We start from the raw sequence: 25,572 nt of genomic DNA on the forward strand, positions 1-25,572 counted from the left end.
AAGGACAGTTCTATTGCTTGTGTGTTTCTCTGGCAGTCTTGGCATAGTTCCAGTTTAATTCTTTCACAGCTCGCAGGCATGTTCTTTCACCTTCTTATTCCCTATTTCATTTCTCAAACAACAAATCTGCTTTCAAATCTTCATAATCCCGTAACCAGCTTTGAATAGCACTCTTTCTATCATCAGTCACTCAGCAGTGAAAGTCTTTTTTTATGAAGCAACATTTCATTTTCACGTCAGACGAGTATCTTTACTGTTACTGATATAACTTTCAATAACCTGCAATGAAATTAGCAAATTTATGTATTTGATTAGTGTCCCCTAAAGACATGATGATAACCAGCTTTACAACCTCACTTTTTATCAACTATTATCATTTTTATGTTTAGGTTCCTGACAGCTTAAGCTGCTCTTAATAGTTCAATTATAGAAAATGTGATGTGAAACTTTCTTTTAAAACCTTGCAAAAGGGACAGCAAACATATTGTGATCCATTGAAATACCAAAAAAACCAACTGAGGCACTTAATCTAAAAACTTAAAAAATCAGTATTAGAAAAATAAAACATAACAAGCAGAGCAACAAACACAAGATTTTTTTTTAGAAATAGTGCACATCAGTAGATCAATAACATATATAAAAGCCTGTTTATTATCCTCAGAAAAAATCATCCGTCAATCCAATTTCTTCTACTTGCTTTGTCACGTCCTGTTGAGTGACTGGTGGTCTGGAGCCTTTCTCAGCAGCCACTGGGCAAGAGGCAAAGAGGACTGTGAAACAGGAAGCAAGCATACACACAAACACAAATGTCTGGGGTTTTTCTTTTTTTTAGCAATTAACCTAACATGGGTTTTGTTGGACATAGAAATACTGAGACCTCAACAATGGAAAAATTTGCAAATCCACACAGAACGTGTTGCACAGTTGAGATTTAAACCTTGCTGTCAGGATGTAATGACCACTAACCAGTACATTAGTGCACAGTTCAAGAAAAACATCTGTGACCCCTTCTATGACCTCTTTAAACTGACGTTTTTTAATAATCAGAACATCAAAACACAATATTACAGATATGCAAATTTTATCTTGAAATTTCAAATTCTATTTGTAACAACTTAAATGTTCAGGTTTACTAAAAATAATAAACATGTAACAAATGTGACCACCTGCCTAATAGTGTGGTGGTTCCCATTTTGCTGCTAAAGCAGCCTTTAACCCATCAGCAAGGACTCCACAGGCTCCCCTGAAGGTGTGCTGTGGTATCTAGCAAAAAGATGTTAGCTGCAGACACTATAGTCCTGTGTACACCTGTCACATGTTTATGTTGTATTGGCTGTAGAATATGATTCTGAAAACACATGATGCACTGGTTTTAAAAGAAAACAATTAAACTGATACAGTATTTTCCAAAAATGGTCAACATTGGGCTGTGTAGCGAGGGGATTTCGGTACCACATCTAAATACAGCAGCACTTGTATAGTGCTTTATCAAGTCCCCAGAGACCCCAAAGCACTTTACACTACAATCAGTCATACACACATTCACACACTGACAGTGATAGGCTGCCTTGTAGCCACGGCTGCCTTGTAGCCACAGCTGCCGTGAGACAGAATGACAGAATCGAGGCTGCCATACAATTGGCGCCACTGAGCCCTCTGACCACCATCAGCAGGCAAGGCAGGTGAAGTGTCTCGCCCAAGGACACAACGATTGAGACAGACAGAGCAGGGGTTTGAATTTATTTTTCTGTGGTGGCTGTATGTTTTGACAAACTTCAATATAATTTTAATAGCTAAATTACGTTAACCAGTGCACGCATATGCAAACAAACTTGCTGGAACCCTTACCCACAGAAGCTTAGAGCACAGAACAGCATTGCTGCGTCCTGCTAATATAGCATAAAGTTCATTCTGAGCAGACCAAGAGGTATGTTTGCAACATGTACATCTTTGTAACATGGATTTATGGTATCTCTGAGCTAAAACTGGAACTAGCATTTAAATCAAAGCAGGCTGCTTTGGCATCAGGAGATGACAGATGCAGGTTGATTATTGTGTACTCTCCAGGAAAACTAAAATATCTGATATAATGTGAAGTTTTTAGGAACAGAGCCAAGCTATGTCTTAATGTAGTCACTGATTTCACATAAGTGAGTCTACATGCTGCTTTCCCCTCTGTTTCATGTTTGCTCAAGTTTCCTCTTGTGCACTCATAACTGTTTTATTTTGCTCTGAGCTTAATATTTTTAAATTAACTTAATGTATCTCAAAGATAAACAGATGAGAGGTGAAATTATCCCATTAATAGTATAAAAGATGCAATAACAGTTTTCAAACAAATAACCTTCAAAATGTAAACCCTTGTTATGGTTTCAGGCTCCTTCAGTTGTTTATTAATCTGCAGATGTTCATCTCCTCTTCCTTTTAAGTGATTGTCTAGAACGATTATTAAACATTTTCTTCTGACCGCCTTTCATCCGCAAAGATAATAGTTCTGCATTATCCTTTCAGTTTCTAATAATGTACGGGACAGTTCTCAACCCAGTTTTAGTAGTTTCTGTTGTTTTTTTAAGAAATGAGATGCTACTAACTGAATCATCTGGGGTTAAATACATTTTTGGCAGCTAAAATATTATCATCCATGTAGTAATTATTCCATGGAAGGCTCTTACCTTTTCTCTTTTCAGGTCGGGACTTTTATTCGACAGGCAGTGTAAATGGTTGACAACTCAGTAGCTTTTAAAGTTCAGTAAAAAGGCATGCTATGTTTCATTAGTTTTACACTTAACTCATTCAATAATGGCATTCAGGACACAATAGTTTGTCTTTCTTGATATTAACAGGTATTTTGTGCCAACTGAAACTTCTGCAGGACAGCTATAATATGCTGCTTCAGCGCAGGATTAAGTCTGCTATAAAGTTCTGACACCAAGTTCACTAATGTATGTATTGCTTTATCATTTGTTTCTAAACTTACATCTCCTTCAACACATAAAGCCACAGTGTACAATAAACTAACAATATTTTAGTAATGATGTTTACATACAGAGGAGTTTGCTCAGATGCTAGGTTAACTCGTATGTTAATGCCGTTTTGAAGTGCCTTGTTGATAATATTAGGTTTAATATTTTTCACAATGGTTTCAGTTAATTGAGTGTAAACAAAAAAAAAAACTTGAGGAGAAGGTCATACTTCCTCAGTTTTATTGATGTTGTAAAATTTAATGTCGAGAACTGGCTGCATATCTTGCTGTTTGTGCGGGGGACAAAATGACAGTAGACGAAGAACTCCGAAGCTGAGTTTTTTCAGGGATTCCTACACTGAAATGCAATGATCAGGATTCAGATCAGGAAACTGGTCAGGCACCTATTATTACATTACAAAAATACAGAATAAACACCGGGTAAAAGCAGTAGTGTTGTTCAACTGCTTTTTGCATAAATATAAACATTCTGCACTTTATAGGCTAACATTGGGAGTCCAACAGATGAAATTACTTGATTAGTTTGTCAGATTGCTTACCAGTTCTTGTCACACAACAATGCTACCTGAATTATGGTAGGTTCTTCTTTAATTTCCAAACTATGACTGTATGTTTTCACAACATAAAATCAGAAAAATTTGTCTTTTTCATAAGAAAAGAAAAAGTGTAGCAGCTTTACTCAGCCAGCTGACCTGCAGTGTGCAGCAACAGGTGTGGGAGGGGCAGCACTCAGCTACTCTTTTCTCCTTACGACCATTAGACTTTAAAGCCTAGGGACACTACAAATTAAAATATTTACATTTTTGAAACCGTAACTTTTTAAAACGCAACCCATTTATGTAGGCCTCAGTCCTTGACGCAGCCATCCCAGGTTCGAGTCCCGACCCTGGAGCCCTGTGCTGCATGTCTTCCTCCTCTCTTCCTATATTTTCAAAAAATAGCAAAGATGAAGGCCACAGGTGCTGGAAAAAGAAAAAAAAAAAAAGAAAAAACTTTGATAAAACCCTGGTCCACACCTAAACTACCCTCCTTCTAATTAAACAGTTCTCTGCTGAGTGCAGTAGTTGACATGCATTTGTCTTCTGTACCTGTTTCCCTTGTTGTTCTGTTCTATCCACTTGGTTCGAGTTCTCTTCTGCATCAGCTCCCCTTCCACTCTGCATCCTGTTCTCTCTGTACCATAAATTTACCAGCACACATATCTGCTCACACAAGACACATATATACACACACAAATCAATACAAGTCTTCTTGGTACTGCCAGAGCCCAAAATGACTATAGATTTCCTGTCTACCCTGCCTCTAAATTATGCAAACCTTTAGTTTATGTTCCAGCACTTTTTTGGCATTCTCTTCCTAAAAATTAGATGATCAGAATTGTATAATAAGACAGCGTTTGATTAATATACATACACTTATGGTGAAGGAAGTAGTTTTGTAGGAGTGAAAATTAAATGACTTTAAAAATATGTTAATCTTTTTTTATTTAATACATGATAAATACAAAATTTTACTCTATAGATTTGAAAGTCCGTGCCATGTATTTGGCTCATAAATGTCCTGCTGAGGTCAGGACTTTGCTTAGGTGTTATATATTGATATACGGATACCAGTGTTAGAGGTTCAGCTTCTCTAGTACAAATACATATCCGATCACTTTAAAAAGAGTGATGAGGAAGTAGAGAAGATATAATTCTGATTCAATACACCTTTTGATAGTTTATACATGCAAATTGAAAATTGTAACCAATAGAGAAATTATAAAACTGCTGTACATGTTTGTTCCTGCAGCAGTCTTCCCCTTCACAGGCACAACACAAGTTTTTTTTTTTTTCATGTTTGGAGTAGTATAGAAAACGTTCTAGGTAATAAAAAGTTCCATTAGATGGTCCCACTCTATAGAAATATAGTGCAAAAACCTTAAGTAGCCTTGGCAGAATATTTTCCAGAAATGGCAATCGCAAGTTTCAATTATTTTTAACCCATGATTCTTTTTAAAGCATGCAATACCTGATCATAGCTAAACACTGCAGAAAAATGAATTTCTTGAATCTACATCAACAAGTATAGAACTGGGTGAATCAACAAGACTCACCCTAAGACGGAATTATATTAGTGATGCTTTTGAGTGTGGAGCATGCCTATTTTTTAACATGTGTGGTACCTTTTATCTGTACTGCAACTAGTCACCGGTAGGGGTATAATGGTACACAAATTTGTACTGAAAATCTGCAATTGCAGACATTTCAGTTAGGTACACACATGTACCGAATTAATACATAATTTAAAATCTGAACACATGCAGAATGTTTATGTGCAGACAAAAGTGCTTAACTATAAAGTCCAACGCAAAACTTTATCAAATGCTACCAAAGCAAATTAGCTATAACCAAACTGCGATTTGGGAATATTAAGGTTACTCGTTCAGCTATACTGACAATGGAGAAAGAAAGGTTGACTGAACCAAAGCATTATAACATTTTTTTCTAACAGCAAAACAGTACATAGGTTGCTCTATACTGAACTTAATTACTTACCTGAAACAACTTCAAGCCAAATGTAAACGTTACTGATACTGGAGAAAAATTAGCTAAATTCGAAATCCAGCTACCTGCAGCATTCAACCAGCCCGAAGTGCCACACACAGCAGCATGCGTTCAGAGGTGTCCCCCAGATGGCAGGAGATTTCCCAACAGCTGCACTTTTATGGTGCATTCAAGCACAATTCAGACATTGGTTTGTGTATATACTATATATATACACACATATATACACTGCTCAAAAAAATAAAGGGAACACTTAACCAACACAATATAGCTCCAAGTAAATCAAACGTCTGTGAAATCAAACTGTCCACTTAGGAAGCAACACTGATTGACAATCAATTTCACATGATATTATTCAAATGGAATAGACAACAGGGGGAAATCTTTGGCGATTAGCAAGACACACTCAATAAAGGAGTGGTTCTGCAGGTGGGGACCACACACCACTTCTCAGTACCTATGCTTTCTGGCTGATGTTTTGGTCACTTTTGAATGTTGGTGGTGCTTTCACACTCGTGGTAGCATGAGACGGACTCTACAACCCACACAAGTGGCTCAGGTAGTGCAGCTCATCCAGGATGGCACATCAATGCAAGCTGTGGCAAGAAGGTCTACTGTGTCTGTCAGCGTAGTGTCCAGAGCCTGGAGGCGCTACCAGGAGACAGGCCAGTACACCAGGAGACGTGGAGGAGGCCGTAGGAGAGCAACAACCCAGCAGCAGGACCGCTACCTCCACCTTTGTGCAAGGAGGAACAGGAGGAGCACTGCCAGAGCTCTGCAAAATGACCTCCAGCAGGTCACAAATGTGCATGTGTCTGCACAAACGGTTAGAAACCGACTCCATGAGGATGGTATGAGGGCCCGACATCCACAAATGGGGGTTGTGCTCACAGCCCAACACCATGCAGGACGCTTGGCATTTGCCAGAGAACACCAGGATTGGCAAATTTGCCACTGGTGCCCTGTGGTCTTCACAGATGAAAGCAGGTTCACACTGAGCACATGTGACAGACGTGACAGAGTCTGGAGACACCGTGGAGAGTGATCTGCTGCCTGCAACATCCTTCAGCATGACCGGTTTGGCAGTGGGTCAGTAATGGTGTGGGGTGGCATTTCTTTGGAGCGCCGCACGGCCCTCCATGTGCTCGCCAGAGGTAACCTGACTGCCATTAGGTACCGAGATGAGATCCTCAGACCCCTTGTGAGACCATATGCTGGTGCGGTTGGCCCTGGGTTCCTCCTAATGCACAACAATGCTAGACCTCATGTAGCTGGAGTGTGTCAGCAGTTCCTGCAAGATGAAGACATTGAAGCTATGGACTGGCCCGCCCGTTCCCCAGACCTGAATCCGATTGAACACATCTGGGACATCATGTCTCGCTCCATCCACCAACATCACGTTGCACCACAGACTGTCCAGGAGTTGGCGGATGCTTTAGTCCAGGTCTGGAAGGAGATCCCTCAGGAAGCCATCCGCCGTCTCATCAGGAGCATGTCCAGGCGTTGTAGGGAGGTCATACAGACACGTGGAGGCCACACACAATACTGAGCCTCATTTTGACTTGTTTTAAGGACATTACATCAAAGTTGGATCAGCCTGAAGTGTGTTTTTCCACTTTAATTTTGTGTGTGACTCCAAATCCAGGCCTCCATTGGTTAATAAATTTGATTTCCATTGTTTGGATACTATTTCTCCCCTAGACACCAGTGGGTAATCTTTTGGGTTTAACTTTCAGTTTGCTTTTGATCCCAATTTCTTCCTGCAGTCTATTTAGAAATATTTAGTATCAATCCAAAAGTGCAATGGGTGCAACTCTCAGTTGAGTTTAGGATGTATAAGTTGAGTTTAAGATGTATAATGATAAGTGTGTGTGGGTGTTTGGGAGTACCTTTAAGGCTGTGTGTCTGGGTGGGCATGTGTGCTTAATTCTGAGGTGGGATAATCGTTTGTCTGGTTAGCACTGTGACGGGACCATCTGTAACTCTAAGAGGAAATTGAAATGATCTGCTCGTTCAGTCTCCTAGGAAGTTGATTACCTAAAACAACACACACACACACACACACACACACACACCTCCTCATTTATTGCTGCTGTTTCACTCAGTCTTTATATGTTGCTTATTTCCAGACTGCTGCCTTATTCTCTTTATCTCTAATCAGTCTGGTGTCTTCGTTGGTCTTCATGATGCTGTTTGTTCACTAATGTTCTTTAACAAGTTGACTTTGCGGTTGTCTTTGTTAAGTAGCATCAAAGTAAATTGGGATGAATTTAAATACATGTACACAACAATCTTAAGGTTTTTATTAGAACAAAACAATGTTTCATTCTTTATCCAAGTGTGCACTATTGTATGTTAGTCTGTCACCTAGAATTCGAGTATAATGCTCTGAAGGTTGGTAAGGCACTGTATATTATTATGTAACAAATAACATTAGAGATCAAATCATAAAGTAAACACTAGAGTAAACATTCATCTTAGTGCAGCACTTCATCTAATAGATGTGATATATTTCTTTTACTGGCCTTCTTTATTACTCAATCTGCCATCTAATAGATGCCATATATTTCTTAATGATTAGGTCATTATGCAGTCATTATTCAGAAAGTCAAATAGTAATGAAGAATTTGACTGGAAACACACATTAGTGCACTGTGTTGAAGCTGGTGGATGATTGGTGCCCTGATGTGACCTTCTTGACTCATCCGGAAGAATTGCTCCACTTAAACTTTGCTGGTCTTCCATAATTGAATTAGTTTGCTCAGTTACATGGAGGCAGGCCTGTCCTCATTATACAGCACTATTAAAACACAAGAACCAAGCAAAGGGGAGGTTAGCAGCTAATGAGGAAAGGAGTGGAGAGCTAAAAGTTATTTTAGTAAACAATAAAATTTTATGGCTTTGTCTTCAAACTGTCTGCCACATCTGTGCAACGGTGCCGTATATAAAGGATGTCTCAATGCATCTTCCATGCGTTGCCTCCCGGCTGATTGATTAGAAAAATATTGAAGCAGCAGTTTTTTCAGTGTTTTTCAAGAACTTCACATGAAAACATGACACCGATCTGAGGGTGCTGGTTGACGTTCGACGTTTAGAAATCAGAAATAAAATGATTGCTTATCTACAGCACGTTTTGCCTCATTCATTCAGGGGAGTAGTTCTGATGTCCAAGATGTCAGCTGGTTTCTGTCTTCTTGACTCATTGTTTTTTCTTTTTGTCTCATTCATGCAGGATCAGCTGAAAAGCCTCCAGAGTGGTTGCAAGCATGTTAATAATGAAGCTCTCCAGTTGCAGAGGTGGGTTTTCTTTCCATACACATACACAAGCACACACCCACACACACATAAACACACATTTATGTCTTTCTATATATACACACACACACACACATTCATAATGTAATTTGCTGAATAAGCATTCTGCTTCTGTTCAAAATACAAAGACACAGACATGTTTTCTGCTCTTGGGACCCAGTCATCGCTGTTTAATTACTTATAACCCGGATTGAACTTGTATGCCTGTGTCCTCTTTTCTCTGGCCTAGAAATCATCTGACAATGGACATGGAAAACAACATCAATATCAACCTGCCACCTATGGAGACCAAGGTGTTGATGTGAGTATACAGTTTAAAAGGTTTGCCAAAGGTTTACGTTATAGCAGAGGGAAAAAATTACACATTTTCATATGCATTTTTGCCATTGCACTGGGTCATTAGGCCCCAACTCAAGGATCAAGAACCTTTTTACATGGTCATAAAAAATAAATTTCACAATAATAACTGTAATTAAGAGCAGTTACAATTTCTGCTTGGGCTTTTTTTCAATTTGGGCTCGAGTTTTCCACCTTTCTTTGTGTGTTTTCAGCAGTATCTCAGACTTCCTGCCAGTGTCTAAAGACAGGCATTTTAGGTTAATAGACTATGTTAAATGGCCATTAGGTATGAGAGTATGTGTATTTGTGTTAATGATTTTTTGTCCTTCGTATCTCTGTGCTGCCTCTTGTTGGATTGCCCATTGACTGTGGGAAATGGGTGCAAGATTAGGCATAGAAAATGAACAGATAGACAGGCTAAGTTACAGGTAATTTCCTCTTAGAGAATGCGTGTGTTTGTGAGTTTTGGGGTGACCTAGTGACCTGGTCAGGCTGGACCCCACCATCTTTTGTTGATGGCGGGGTCCATCCTCCCCTGCCACCCCAAACTGGATTAAGCTGATGTAGAAACTGAGGAGGTAAATGAGTGAGTATAAAGACGAGAAGGAAAGCTTGATAAAACTAATATCTTGCATCCTAAAAATATTGGGAAAATACTAGAATTTCTTTGTGTTATTTTCAGTTCTGGATTATTATGAAAATCTATATGAAAATATTTTTTCAAGACCTTCCTCCCTTTACCTCTTGATACATATCTAAATCTAGAAAGTTGCTCCACTCAGACCACACATCCATCTATTCATCCATCTTCTTATCCATTCATCAATTTGCCTTTTGGCCCAACTGTCCATTGATCAGTCTGTTCATCCATTCCTCTTATCTATATATATTGATTTATTTATACGTTTATGTGTCCATTTGTATCCATCCTTGTACCAGTCGATCAGTTCATCTGTCAATTCATCCATCCATCATTCTATCTATCCCTCCATTTTTCGGTCCATTAATCCATTAGTATGCTAATAAATCACCTATCCATTCATTCATCTATTAATCTGTTCAACAACTTTGTTTAAGCACCTTTCATCAATCCAACTGTCCATTATTTTGTCCATTCATCCATTTATTCAGCAGTTCATCAATGTATCCATCCATTTAAAGATCTGTCTGTTTGTCCATCAGCCCATCCATCCATCCATCCATCCATCCATCCATCCATCCATCCATCCATCCATGATTTTAGCTTAAGAAAGTAATGGTAAGTACCTAAATCTTTAATGGAAAACAACTTCAGCAGGAGATTTCATATTTCGTTGGTTCTGTGTGTATCGGTGAAGGGTCTCAGTCTTCATTTCTGCCCCCTTACAAGGTTTGAAAGTCACTGCTCCAGGTGACTTTAATGCCACATCCACATGAGAAAGTCTGGAATTAGAAGTGTTAGTGTGTATAATCCAGTCATGAGAAAATTTATCCTTTAGCTAAAGTGAAATTATTTTTCAGAAAAGCCTAGATCATCATCCGTTGTTGTGCTTTGTCACATTTTCCCTTCATCCTCCTGCATAGTATCCAGCGGGCTTGGCGAGACTTTCTGCAGAGACAGGAAGTGGAGAAAAGGAGCCCCTCCCCACCTTCGCTCTACTCCTCTGACAAGATGAGCATGTCAATCAGCATGATGACTCTGTCAGATGGCAGCACCCCTGTAAGTCATCCATGTGTCAGACATATTCTCCATTACAAATATCAGGCATGCAGACAACATGCCAAAATGTCACATGAATGACTGTGTTTAAGAAGGCTGGGTCTATGAGCGTGTGTATTTGATTTTTCTCAGATTGTTGCAAAGAAATGACGCCGGCTAGTTGTTGCTGTACTATTTTGTTTATGTTAAAACTTAAATCTGTATTACCATTTTAAAAGGCCCATAAAAGTCTGAAAGATGCTGAAAAATGTTTTCTGCTTTAGTTTTATATTAACTTTGTAGATGTCAAACAACAAATGCCTGCAGGACTGTTACACAAGCAATAACATATCGAGTACAGGTGGAGAAACATGTGGCATGATCAATGTTGCCGTTGACGTTGTGTTTCAGGTAAATAAAGAAACAAATATTTTATGAAGTTTAATCTTCATTTGCAAGTCAAATTGTTTGTGTCAGTTGTAGAATGGCTTTGTTGTTATCCTTCTCCTTTGGCTAAGATTTTGGCCGCCCTGATTGTGGAATTAAATTGAGTTGTTGTTTGCTAAGTTTATGTCAATCTTTGCTCCTCTAAGGTGTAAAACCTGTAGCTTACCTTAATGATGAATGCAATAGGCAGTTCTGTTTTAATTATGATTCATTTGCGAATTGTGCTTTGGATTGATGACATCAAAAAAGACAGTTTATCAACTGGCGGTAGTAAACATTATGGTGGGCAAACAAATTTTGACAAATTTTGTTTGTGAAGCATTGCAGTTAAATTTAAATTACAGTGGTTAAGCCTGACATGTTTAAGCTAGAGTTTGACTCAGATGACTCCAAAGCTATATTCACCCTTGTATAATGAGTAAATCTCATATTCTGCTAATATCACCCTAAATAGCTGCGTGATTTGCCAGTACAGTGGCACTGTATGAAGGCTGGTCTTGTGCTGTTTTAGTTGACTTGAACATCTGTCTTTCTAATGCAGAGCAATGGTATTTTCTTCTTACTTCTTCCCTTTAGTGGAATAACGATAATTGTTTTGGATATACTGCAGATACATGCATGGTAAGGCTAACTAATAGCAACGGGCTCAGTATAGGTCTGTCTGCCTGTTGACTTCAGTGGAAGTAGTTGTTGATGCAGTATTTCTGAGACTAGAAAAGAATTGTAATGAACGTACCCACCAAACCATATGGTTTTCACAATAACTTGGCTCAAAATGATCGATAAAGATCTTTAATAATAAAATATATCTACCCTTATCTTTTTTACAAACTGGATCTATGTATTTTATTGCCAGATTTTCCTGAAATCCGTGTTCTCATTGAAGACTAAAGCAGGCATTTTACTCGAGGCATGCAAAAACAGGACAAAAGCAACAACAAAATGAAAACAGACATACCCAAAAGAAATGTGATGTTAGATGAGACATCTCAGTATAAAAGCATTTTTTGAGGTGGCAAATTTTACCTTGATTAAATAACAATTAACAAGAAACAGTAAAAACTATTATAAAATGCGACAGGCTGCAGAAAAGTCTGGCGAGTAGGTTTAAATTTATCAACTTTCATATAAATGCCTCAACTTATTCCTGTCTGTGTGTATTTAAAATGTGTGTTTGTGTGTGCAAGATGAGGAGCCTTTTTTAACTTTATCTTCATTTTATTACCTTTTTTTTTTCTAAAATCTTAAGATTTGAAACATTGTTAAATCCTGGCTGCACGGTGGCACAGTTGGTAGCACTGTTGCCTTGCAGCAAGAAGGTCCTGGGTTCAATTCCCAGCCAGGGGTCTTTCTGCATGGAGTTTGCATGTTCTCCCTGTGCATGTGTGGGTTCTCACCAGGTACTCCGGCTTCCTCCCACAGTCCAAAGATGTGCTTGTTAGGTTAATTGGTATCTCTAAATCGCCCTTAGGTGTACGAATGAGTGTGTGCATGGTTGTTTGTGTTGCCCTGTGATGGACTGGTGACCTGTCCAGGGTGTACCCTGCCTCTCGCCCATAGACTGCTGGAGATAGGCACCAGCTTCCCCGTGACCCACTATGGAATAAGTGGTAGAAAATGACTGACTGACATTGTTAAATCATATTGTGCCTCCTATGAAAAACTGTTCATGTAGTATCAAGTTTTCCCAGAAGAGGGCAGCAAGTTCAAGTTAAAACTCTTTCTAATGCAAACTCAAATCCAATCTCAGCCAAAGAGTAAATATAAAAGGATTTAGTCAAACACATTCACAAAGGCACACATTTTCACACAGCAAAGGCACACTGACAGTGGAAATTGGTGCAACAGCCATTCTCATTCAGCCCGAATACCACTTAACGAAACCGTAGTAAATCCTCTGGATTTTCTCTACTGCCTCTATTGTGGTCATTATAATTCTACGCTGGCCTTGTCTGCACGCTGCTGGCTGAATAGCAAGTGTCTGTACACTTACCTACTAATCTCTGAGGCTGAACTCAACAGGCAGGTTAAATCCCAGAGATGGCTGGGAGTATAGGATTTAGGTGGTATATGTCTGCTCAATTGCTGCTGGAGGAGACTGTTTGATTTGGATTCTTGTAGATAATGCAGGGGTTAGATTGATTATGACTGAAAACAATTGAGAGTTGCAAGCAGCTGAAAGAAGTATGTACTCCAGAACTGTCAGGTAGCCCTGTTCAGCAGTCATTGACTATACAGGTCATGAAGGTTGTGGATGGAGTCATCCAGGACTGTATAGTGTACACACATTCATACAAAAAAAAAATATATATATATATATATATATATAAAACACTGGTTGTATTGAGAACCTTTGGGATGGCCGGGAATTGCTTAGCTTTGTGACTTAGACCTGCTGACAGGGGCAGATGATCTTCACTGAGGGAAAATCAGAGTGAATTGTGTGAATGCATTTAGACCCTAAGGTCAAGGGGGATGGAGCAGTGGAGAGGAGAGGGAGATGAAAAAAAGACCTTAGTTCACTGGTTGAATGTGCTGATCCTGTAGATCTGCTCTCTCTCGATGTGAATCAAAAAAAAGGCTCATATTGAGTGATACAGTTTTTTTCTATATAGTTGATGGATTACAATAGTCCAGTATAAACTCTGTCTCGCTTCACACACCGTCACTCTCTCTCTCTGTTTCTCCCTTTCTTTTTGTTGAAATATTTCTGTACAGTAATGCTTTTGGAGGGCGCTCCGGCTCCCCTGTGTTTGAATTTTTCTCTGATTCATTTCTGTTGAGGCGGCTATTCATCCTCAACGTGCACATGCACAAACGCAACCACTCACGAGGAATGGGGTCATATTTTACCCTGACTCAAAGATGCATTAACCATCTCTAAAGTGATTGGATTTGTAACCTTTGTGACTTCAACGACAGTCTTTGACCAAAGCAAACTGTATGACAGAGTCTGATACAATTTCTTGGAAAAGTATTCATATCCCTTAAGGTTTTTTCACATTTAGATTTTTCTCACAATGACAAACTTTATGTAATTTCTTGAATACTTTTGTGATAGGCAAACACAAAGTAGTGGATAATTGTGAATTAGAAGGAAAATATACATGACTTTCAAAATTTAACAAAAAGACTCTCTAACATGTGGTGTGCATTTGGATTCAGCCCTTTTTTACTCTGATACCCCCAAATACAATTTGGTGCAAAAAGTAGCTTGAAAAATGATCTAATTGATAAATAGAGTCAACCCTCTGTGTAATATGACCTAAGTATAAACCATAACTATCCCTATGGTGAAATTTGGTGGTGGCAGCATCATGCTGTGGGATGCTTTTCTTCAGCAGTGACAAAGAAATAGGTTAAAGATAGAAAGATCTGAGCTAAATACAGAGCAATGCCGGTACAAACCCAATTCTAATGAAGCTGGGACACATTGTGTACAACAAAAATAAAAATAAAATACAATGATTTGCAAATCCTGTTCAACCTATATGCAATAGATTACATTAAAATGGCAAGATATTAAATAATAAAACTAATAAACGTAATTGTTTTATTGCAAATATTCATTCATTTTGAGATTGATGCTTGCAACACACTCCAAAAAAGCTGGGATAGAGGCAATAAAAGACTGGGAAAGTTGCTCGGAAAACAGCTGTTTGGAACATCCCACCGGTGAACAGGTTAACTTGAAACAGGTGAGTGTCATGATTGGTCATAAGACAAGCATCCTCCAAAAGGTTCTGTCATTCACAAGCAAGGATGGGGCAAGGTTCTCCACGTTGTGAGAAACTGTTTGAGCAAATAGTCCAACAGTTTAAGAACAAATTTTATCGACATTAAATAGCAAAGAAAATAGGGATTTCATCATCTACAGTCCATGATATCATCAAAAGATTCAGAAAATCTGGAGAAATCTCTGCAAGTAAGCAGCTAGGCCAAAAACCAACACAGAATGCCAGTTACTTTATATCCCTCAGGAGGCACTGCATTAAAAACCAACATCATTTTGTTATGGATATTACCATGTGAGCTCAGGAAAATCATTTTCAGTTCACACAGTTTGTCGCTATATCTACAAATAAAAGTTAAAAATTAACCTGCTGCGATCTGACGAGTCCACATTTCAAATTGTCTTTTGGAAATCATGGATGTTGTGTCCTCTTGGCCAAAGGGAAAAAGACTATCCAAATTTTTATCAGCCCAAAGTTCAAATAACAGGATCCGTGATGGTATGGGGGTGTGTTAGTGCCCATGGCATGGGTAACTTGCACATTGGTGAAGGCACCATTAATGCTGAAAGAAACATACAGGTTTTGGAGTAACATATGCTGCCTTCCAAGCATTGTCTTTTTCAGAGACATCCCTGCTTATTTCATCAAAACAATGCCAAGCCACATTCTGCACGTGTTACCACAGCATGGCTTCGTAGTAAAACGGTGCTGGTACTAGACTGGCTGTCTGCAGACCTGTCTCCCATTGAAAATGTGTGCCTCATTAAGAAGTGCAAAATACTTCAATGGAGCTGGACTGTTGAGGAGCTTAAGTTATAAAATCAAGCAAAAATGGAAAAGAATTCCACCTACAAAGTTACAACTAGTTCACAAATGCTTATTGTTAAAAGGAAAGGTGATGCAAAACAGTGGTAAAGATGCTCCTATCCCAGCTTTTTTGGAATGTGTTACAAACATCCATCCATCCATCTATCCATTTTCTAAGCCTGTTTTTTTCATACAGGGTCAGGGGGAAGCTGGTGCCAATCTCCAGGGGTCTAGGCAAGAGGTGGGGTACAGCATGGACAGGTCACCAATGTGCCATCACACTCAAATTCAAATGAGTGAATATTTGCAAAAAACAATAAAGTTTATCACTCTGAATATTGAGTATCTTGTCTTTGTAGTGTATTCAATTGCATACAGGTTAAACAGGATTTGCATGTATTCTGTTTTATATTAATGTTTTGCACAGCTTCCAAACATCATTGGAATTGGGATTGTAGAAAACCTGTTAAAGACTGCAAAAGATGTAAAACTGGGGTGAAAGTTCAATCTCTAGCAGGACAATGACCCTAAATTTTATTTGATCACCCATTCTTCACCATTATCTGCTAATTTGTTTATCACATGAGATCCCCAGAAAATACATCAAGGTTTGTGCTGTTACTAGCCAAAATGCCAAAATGTTCAAGTGGTACGCATACTTTTACAAGGCACTGTAAGTGCACTGATGTATGAAGACATTTGTGTGGGTGTGTTTCTTTGATCGACATGCAACTCTTGTGTGTGAAAATGATCTTTCATGCTGTAAGTTGGATATCTCTCTTTGTGATCGATCCTTGCGCTCTGTAACAGCACCACAGAGGGAGGCAGAATTATGAGTTTCATTAAAGGGGGAACCTAACAAAACTCTGGCCTTTATGCTCAGATATGAATCAGCTGTCTAAATTTTATTGTTTCATAATACCGTGCCACGTCGGCATAGCCAGCCAGGCCACCTACACATACACACACACGGAGGCAAGAGGCATGTGGAGACACAGACCACTGCAGCTTCAATTTTACACTGACTAGAAGACAAATGCCCTTATATTACGAGGCATCAATCAATTCTGTTTGGGGATGGGCTAAATGTTTTTCTAGCAGTATTGCCTCTAAATTACTTGAGAAATTAGAATCCAGAGAGTAAGTTCCAAAGATATTGGGTCTGCACATGAGTTTGAAAATCTCCGGTTGTTTTTAAGATTTCTTTCTACACTTTGCATTGTGAATAGGGGAGCTGTCCATTCCTTTGGTGTTGATTTTACATCTGGGATGTAATAGGCATATTTTGACACTAGAGGGAGGCCCTGTCTCATAAAGGCTGGTTTGTGTTCTGTCAGCAAATTGTTTGGAAAGGAGCATGTAAGGACTATGATTATTGATTAATTAATATTTATCAAAAATCATAATTTAAAATTATAATTTACAAAAATAATTTCTTAATCAAAAATCGTTATTTACGAATAGAAATCAGAGCTGTCCTCTGGTGTTGTAATTGTGGGGTCAAAGCTCTTACTAATTACAATTAGTTATTTATCATTAATAATTGATCAATATTAACCAAAATCACTAAATGTCACTGTTGATTCAATCGCTTCACCGAAGGTGGGGGAACTTTGACCTTATTTTGACAGATAAATCACTCTTGCACTAAATAAACACAAACGCTTCTCTTAAATATTTATGTGAAAATTTATTGAAGCCATATAACCCTGATATACCACCACCTAACTAACAAGCACTATTCTACACAAAGGGGATAAAATTGACTACCTAACAATAATAATAAAAGAAAATATACGTGCATTGCATGTCTATGAAGATCAAACCAGCAGCTTTATGGACAAAGTGTGCAATTCAGGTTAACTTGGAAAGAGAAGCCCTCCTGGTGTGCTGATGTCTCGATTGCGGCGATCAGCTGGTAGACGGTGGGCTGCGCTCTTAGCCACTAGCAGCTGATTGCCCCAAATCTCGAACAAAGGATAATAAAACTCTGAGGCGGAAACTATGTGGAAAATCTCCAGTAATAAAACTGGCCACAAGGCTCAGACCGCTGTCGCTTTGAATGGAAAAACTTTAAAGTCCAACTTCTAACTCCTGGCTGACTTGGGATCAGCCGGACAAAACACACACACCTTGCTGATCATATCCACGCTGCACAATTCAGCACACTTGCACAGCAAATCAAAACAGCTCAGGATTAAACACTCAATCAGTATTGCATGCAACAAGTGGATACCTTGAATTTACTAATGGTGATTCTAAATCAGTCAGCTTCGATGTCCATCACTGCAACGAATCACTGCATGTTCAACTGCGCAGCCCCGTCGGCCCAAATGGATGACCCCAGCAAGCACTACGGTTGATTGTTTCACAAGGCAACTAATTCAAGAGCTGAAAAAGAATAAAGCTCTTTTCTTTTCTTGTGTACTTTATATATTTAAATAGGTAATTCTATTTGCTTTCCTTTTACTGTTTTCTTTCCTGTTGTTTTTTTTTCCATCCTGAACAAAAGCCAGCATTAGTACTATCTTAAAATATTCACTTATTAATCTGCTTATTCGTGAAGGGTCACAAGGAAGTTAGTGCCTATGTCCAGTGATCACTGGACGAGAGACCGTGTACACCTTGTACAGGTCACCTGTCTATCTCAGTGCAACAGACACAAAAGGCTAAACGTGCACACATATTCACTTCAAACGGCAATTTAGAACAACCAATTACCCTGGCTTGCCTACTTCTTAACTATTACAAAGCTGGAGTACGAGGAGCGAATCCACTGGGGAAGTGGCCGGGATTCCAACCCAGGACCGCCTTGTGTAGTGCTAACAACTAAGCCATCATGGTGTCAGCTTAAAACATATTCAGTGATATTACTTTAGATTAACAAAGGTAGTTATGTATTTTGTTGAATTTGAATATGTTCTTCTTTTATGATTTTGCAAACCAGAAATATATTCTGCGTAATCTTTTCTCATTTGTGAATTTCACTGCCTGGCAAAAAAAAAAGGTTGCACACTGTAATTTTTCATTGAACCGCCTTTATCTTTGATTACGGCACACATTCGCTGTGGCATTGTTTCGATAAGCTCACAATATCATGTCACAATATTTATTTCCACCCAGTGTTGCATTAATTTTTCACCAAGATCTTACATTGATGATAGTCGAGTCTGGCTGCTGCGCAAATCCTTCTCCACCACATTCCAAAGATTCTCAATGGGGTTAAGGTCTGGACTCTGTGGTGGCCAATCCATGTGTGAGAATGACGTCTCATGCTCCGTGAACCACTCTTTCACAATTTGAGCCTGATGAATCCTGGCATTGTCATCTTGGAATATGCCCGTGCCGTCAGGGAAGAAAAAATCCATTGATAATAACCTGGTCATTCAGTATGTTCAGGAAGTCAGATGACCTCATTCTTTGAACACATACTGTTGCTGAACCCAGACCTGACCACCTGCAGCAACCCCAGATCATAGCACTGTCCCCACAGGCTTGTAAAGTAGGCACAAGGCATGATGGGTGCATCACTTCACCTGCCTCTCTTCTTACCCTGATGCGCCCATCACTCTGGAACAGGGTAAATCTGGACTCATCAGATCATATGACCTTCTTCTATTGCTCCAGATTCCAATCTTTATGCTCCCTGGCAAATTGAAGCCTTTTTTCCGGTTAGCCTCTGATTAGTGGTTTTCTTAAAGCTACACAGCTGTTCAGTCCCAATCCTTGAGTTCCCTTTGCATTGTGCGTGTGAAAATGCTCTTACTTTCACTATTAAACATACCCGGAAGTTCTACTGTTGTTTTTCTTCTATTTGATTTCACCAAATGTTTAAGCGATCGCCAATCACGATCATTCAGGATGTTTTTTCTTCCTCAAAGGCGATGGGTTCCCATTATCCTTCCAGTTTTTAATAATGCGTTGGACAGCTCTTGACCCAATTTTGGTAGTTTCTGCAATCTCCTTAGATGGTTTCTCTGCTTGATGCATGCCAATAATTTGACCCGTCTGAAACAGACTGACATCTTTCCACGACCACGGGATGTGTTTTTCAACATGGTTGTTTAAGAAATGAGAAGAAATTTATTGCACTAGTTGGGGTTAAATGACTTGTTGCCAGCTGAAACATAATCGCCCACGCAGTAATTATCCAATGGGAGGCTCGTACCTATGTGCTTAGTTAAATCCAGGTGACTTTATTTTTTGGCCAGCAGTGTATGTTCGAATTACCTTTTTTATAGAAGAAAATTTCCCTCCAGGTTCTTCATTTCCCTCCAGGTTTGGATTTTATGAAAGCTAACAATTTCATATACAGGTCCTTCTCAAAAAATTAGCATATTGTGATAAAGTTAATTATTTTCCATAATGTCATGATGAAAATTTAACATTCATATATTTTAGATTCATTGCACACTAACTGAAATATTTCAGGTCTTTTATTGTCTTAATATGGATGATTTTGGCATACAGCTCATGAAAACCCAAAATTCCTATCTCACAAAATTAGCATATCATTAAAGGGTCTCTAAACGAGCTATGAACCTAATCATCTGAATCAACAAGTTAACTCTAAACACCTGCAAAAGATTCCTGAGGCCTTTAAAACTCCCAGCCTGGTTCATCACTCAAAACCCCAATCATGGGTAAGACTGCCGACCTGACTGCTGTCCAGAAGGCCACTATTGACACCCTCAAGCAAGAGGGTAAGACACAGAAATACATTTCTGAACGAATAGGCTGTTCCTAGAGTGCTGTATCAAGGCACCTCAGTGGGAAGTCTGTGGGAAGGAAAAAGTGTGGCAGAAAACGCTGCACAACGAGAAGAGGTGACCGGACCCTGAGGAAGATTGTGGAGAAGGGCCAATTCCAGACCTTGGGGGACCTGCGGAAGCAGTGGACTGAGTCTGGAGTAGAAACATCCAGAGCCACCGTGCACAGGCGTGTGCAGGAAATGGGCTACAGGTGCCGCATTCCCCAGACCTGGGCTACAGAGAAGCAGCACTGGACTGTTGCTCAGTGGTCCAAAGTACTTTTTTTGGATGAAAGCAAATTCTGCATGTCATTCGGAAATCAAGGTGCCAGAGTCTGGAGGAAGACTGGGGAGAAGGAAATGCCAAAATGCCAGAAGTCCAGTGTCAAGTACCCACAGTCAGTGATGGTCTGGGGTGCCGTGTCAGCTGCTGGTGTTGGTCCACTGTGTTTTATCAAGGGCAGGGTCAATGCAGCTAGCTATCAGGAGATTTTGGAGCACTTCATGCTTCCATCTGCTGAAAAGCTTTATGGAGATGAAGATTTCATTTTTCAGCACGACCTGGCACCTGCTCACAGTGCCAAAACCACTGGTAAATGGTTTACTGACCATGGTATCACTGTGCTCAATTGGCCTGCCAACTCTCCTGACCTGAACCCCATAGAGAATCTGTGGGATATTGTGAAGAGAACATTGAGAGACTCAAGACCCAACACTCTGGATGAGCTAAAGGCCACTATCGAAGCATCCTGGGCCTCCATAAGACCTCAGCAGTGCCACAGGCTGATTGCCTCCATGCCACGCCACATTGAAGCAGTCATTTCTGCAAAAGGATTTCCGACCAAGTATTGAGTGCATAACTGTACATGATTATTTGAAGGTTGACGTTTTTTGTATTAAAAACACTTTTCTTTTATTGGTCGGATGCAATATGCTAATTTTGTGAGATAGGAATTTTGGGTTTTCATGAGCTGTATGCCACAATCATCCGGTATAAGACAATAAAAGACCTGAAATATTTCAGTTAGTGTGCAATGAATCTAAAATATATGAATGTTAAATTTTCATCATTACATTATGGAAAATAATGAACTTTATCACAATATGCTAATTTTTTGAGAAGGACCTGTACAGTGAAAATAAAGAGGAAAAATGAAAATATAAAGATGGAATTGGGTGAAGGACTAGAGATGCACAGTGAGGCTTTGTCAGATGTTTGTAGTACTTTGGGAATTTCCTTAATCCCGTCACCATGTTATCCACAGAGGAGGTAGAGGTAGTTAAACACCTACTCTGCGCAAGGCACCAGGGGTGGACAAGAATGTGCCGACTGGAAGGACGATAGTTGCCTTTGGGCCTGTGAAAATTTTGGATTCCCATTAAATGAGCTAGAGAGTATTGATGGAAGAATGTCTAGATTTCCCTCTTGGACCTTCTACCCCATGACGCCGTCTTGGCCAACAAAATATAGCCAACAAAAGATATAGAGTCATCGGTACACACACATAAAAAATTCAGAGGTTTACAGAAAAATTACTGAACTTTAAATTAAATTTGATTTGCTTTTAACTCGTGGTTGAGGGACAACTTTTCAGAAGCAAGAGTTGACATGGTGAAGAGTTGACATTGTGAAAGTTCAGGCAAACTGTTAGCCAGTTAATTCATGGATTTAAAGAAGACATTTTTTACCTGATATTATTTCAGATTAAGGGTTTGATAGCATAATTTAACTTCTAGGAATACTATTTGAACCAGTACTTTGAATCATCCACTGAGAATTCAGCAATGTATGCTCTTCATTTCCCAGAACCCTTTGAAACCCACAGATAGATGATTGATGCACCAATACATACGTGTGTTGACTGGTGAAGGGCACAGAGGTCCAAATTAGCCCATCTGTCCTGCTAAGATGCAGTGAAGCTAAGCTGAGCAGGAGTGGCGCCGTCTTCACCGTCTGCCAGCTGCCGTGCATTTCTTCCCTCCCTTCCATCGGCACTTCTTAAACTCTCCCTCCTTCCTTTTCTGACATGTTAGAAATTATTTTTGGTCTTCCACTTTTTATAGTTAATGTCTCATTTTCCTGTCTTCTTCATAAAGGATATTCCTCTCTCTCTCTCTCTCTCTCTCTGGGCCCGTCACCCACTCGCTGTGTTTCAGTCCGTCTCTTTATCACTCACTCACTCTTCCACTGTTCTCTTGGCTTTATCAGGTCAGGCAGCTGCTGCAGTGGCTGCAGCTGTGGAAGCCTGGCAGGAGAGATAAAATAGGTTATGCAAAGTTTAGGGAATTTTCACAAGGTTACTGTATTCCCTAACACCCCCCACCTACCATCTTGTGTTTGGCACAAAGATATGAGACATTCAGTGGGATTGCTCTACAAATGTAGGTCCTTGAGTTAGCCTCTGGGTCTTCGTGGAGCTGTCCTGAAATAACCCACTGACTTTTCTGTAGCCGACTCTCATTCATCACTATACAATACATTAAGGGTTCAGCAGATTACTGAGCCAGCAGGCTTCACAGCTTGTACCCTCTGCCGAAGCATTTAACCTGTCATGCCGGTTTTACCCCTCTAATCCAGTGTGGGGAACAAATTGTTGCTCCATCAACAAGCACATATATTTCTATTCCTTGCAGCCATTTTAAAAAAGCACCGCACTTTGTTACTGTAAGTGGAAGAAAACAGGAAAGGTTGCGTGTAGTATTCTGTCACTGAAATAGAACAGTGACTTCGCCTCAGGCTCACTGTGCCCCTGTTCTGTTGTATTTACAGTACATTATCCCTAGGGTGAACCCTTCATTGACAAGTAGACAAATAGAATAGTTTAAGCATTCACAATGTTCTCTTAATATTAATCAAATCCAATGCCTTGCAAAATACTCATATCCCTTGAATTTATTTTCACATTTTGTGAATTACAAACTTCAATGTACTTTACTGGGATTTTCTGTGAAACACCAACACAGAAGTGCATAAATGTAAAGTGCAATTGACATAGTTTATTTTTTTTCCTAGTAAAAATCTCAAGTGTCCAGAGCTTTTGAATTCATCAAGATCAACATTTTGCACAACCTTCCTCTGTTGCAACAACTGTTGCAATTCTTTGGGGTATGTCTCACACATCTAGAGGCCTAATTGTGTGACCCCTTCTTTTTTGCAAAATCGCCATGTCAAACTGGAGGATTAGAGGGATAGCAGCTGCAAAGAACAATTTTTAAATCTTAACATAGTTTTCCAATTGGATTTAGGCCTGGATCATTCTAAAACATCAACGTGCTGTCCTGCTAAAAGGTGAACATCCCCCAAATCTCACGTTTTTTTAACAGAGTCTCTTCCAGGATAACCCTCCAACCCAAGAGCATGATGCTGGCGCTACCATTCTTTACAGTGGGCTCCATATGCTCTTAGTGTTCGTTTTCTTCCACACATAGCTTTTGGCAGGTAGGTCTAAAAGTTCAATTTTCATTTCATCTTATCAAAGCACTCTCTTCATCATATGTTGTATATGTGTGGCAAACTACAAACTAGACTTTGTATGTCTTTCTTTCAAAAGTGTCTTTATTCCTCCCACTCCACAACAACCAAACTTGTGCAATCCACGGCTAATGCTGTAGTTGTGGATCTTTACAGGTTCTCCAGTGTTCAAGCTCAACACACATACACACATATGTAATTATATTTTTTCTCTTCTCTAAACTCCTTTTATTCCCCACCAGTTTGGTTCTTGCTCTTTATAATAATTTTAGTTTTCTTGTGTTCATTTAACAAACCTCTGGGGCCTTCACAGAACAACTGTATTTAATTAATACACACAGGTACATTATATTTACAAAAAAAGGGGAGCTCCTGAGGACTGTTTAGGGGCATCAGAGTAAAGGGGACAAGAAATGAATGCATGTCACACTTTGTAGACATTTGTAAAAATAATTTGAAAACCACTTCAATGATTTACAGTAATTATGAAAATGAATCATAAGGCCTTGGAAATTAATGCTAGCCCCCACTGGTCTCTTCATTACTGGAGGATAGCTGTAAGTGGAGCCAATGTTTTTACAATCCAGTGGCTGTAATAGCAGGGACAATGCAAAAGAAACCAAGGTTAGGAGCTTAAGGATTGCGTCAAATTAGTTTTGAGTTTATTTAAGCCTCATAGAGGCAGTCTGCATCCTTAATCCTTTCTTTTCATTAGGTGGGAATTGATTGGAAAGGTCTCCCACACATAGGTTGTAATCTGTTTCTGTTCCTCAAGAGTGATGCTGTGTCTGTAGGCTGCAGATTTCATTGACATCCTCCCTGTTGTCAAATTGTTTTACTGAGATAAAATGCTCGACGGGGTGTTGAAGCAGGTGTGGGTGTTTGGGGTCTTTCGTTTGTCTGAATTGGGCTTGGCACTGTGACAGCCACGACAGGATGTAGGAAGAGTGCTCTAACACACCAGCCGAGTTATTGATTGGCAGATTCATTAGTGATCTCACACCACATTATACAGAGACAGGTTGGGTTTAAATATGGTTGCCAAAGAATGTAAGTCCGAGTTTCCCTGTGAAGGCTTTAGCCGCCCCTGCAGACATGTGAAGGACATTCATATGACTCTTATAATTATGTATAAGGGAGATGGAGTCTTGTGTGTAATAATGTCTGATGGGGGCAGCGAGGTCTGACTGTCTGCTAATCACCTGCCAGCAAAGTGTCAAGTTCAACATGCACTCTTTCACACCTGGGACATGTCATGTCATCCACTATCTGAAGTGTGTAATACAAATTACCTTTGTGTGACATGCCTGATGTGATATGGGTATGATTCTGAACCGGATGGGTGCAGATGTAAACATTCAGTGCTTTTTAAATTGAGTCACGTCACTGTCAATAGCATTTCGCAGATGGAATCTCCTTGAAAGGCCAGGTTGATATGAATTCAAAACATATCCACTGAAATCCACACTATCTTCTTGTTTTTTGTTCTTGTGTGACTTTT

The 25,572-nt window shown here is 39.5% G+C and overlaps 1 protein-coding gene across 1 annotated transcript in view; it reads left to right on the top strand.

Annotated features, from left to right (window-relative positions):
• Positions 1-25,572, top strand: part of schip1 (schwannomin interacting protein 1) — a 419,733-nt gene that overhangs the window by 143,737 nt on the left and 250,424 nt on the right. Inside the window, exons 6-8 of the mRNA XM_047391638.1 lie at positions 8,762-8,826; positions 9,074-9,145; positions 10,747-10,882. Of these exons, the coding sequence (XP_047247594.1) occupies positions 8,762-8,826; positions 9,074-9,145; positions 10,747-10,882 (273 nt within the window). The remainder of the gene's footprint in view (positions 1-8,761; positions 8,827-9,073; positions 9,146-10,746; positions 10,883-25,572) is intronic.

This window comes from Girardinichthys multiradiatus, chromosome 18 (genome assembly GCF_021462225.1).
Source record: "Girardinichthys multiradiatus isolate DD_20200921_A chromosome 18, DD_fGirMul_XY1, whole genome shotgun sequence".
Taxonomy (NCBI): Eukaryota; Metazoa; Chordata; class Actinopteri; order Cyprinodontiformes; family Goodeidae; genus Girardinichthys; species Girardinichthys multiradiatus.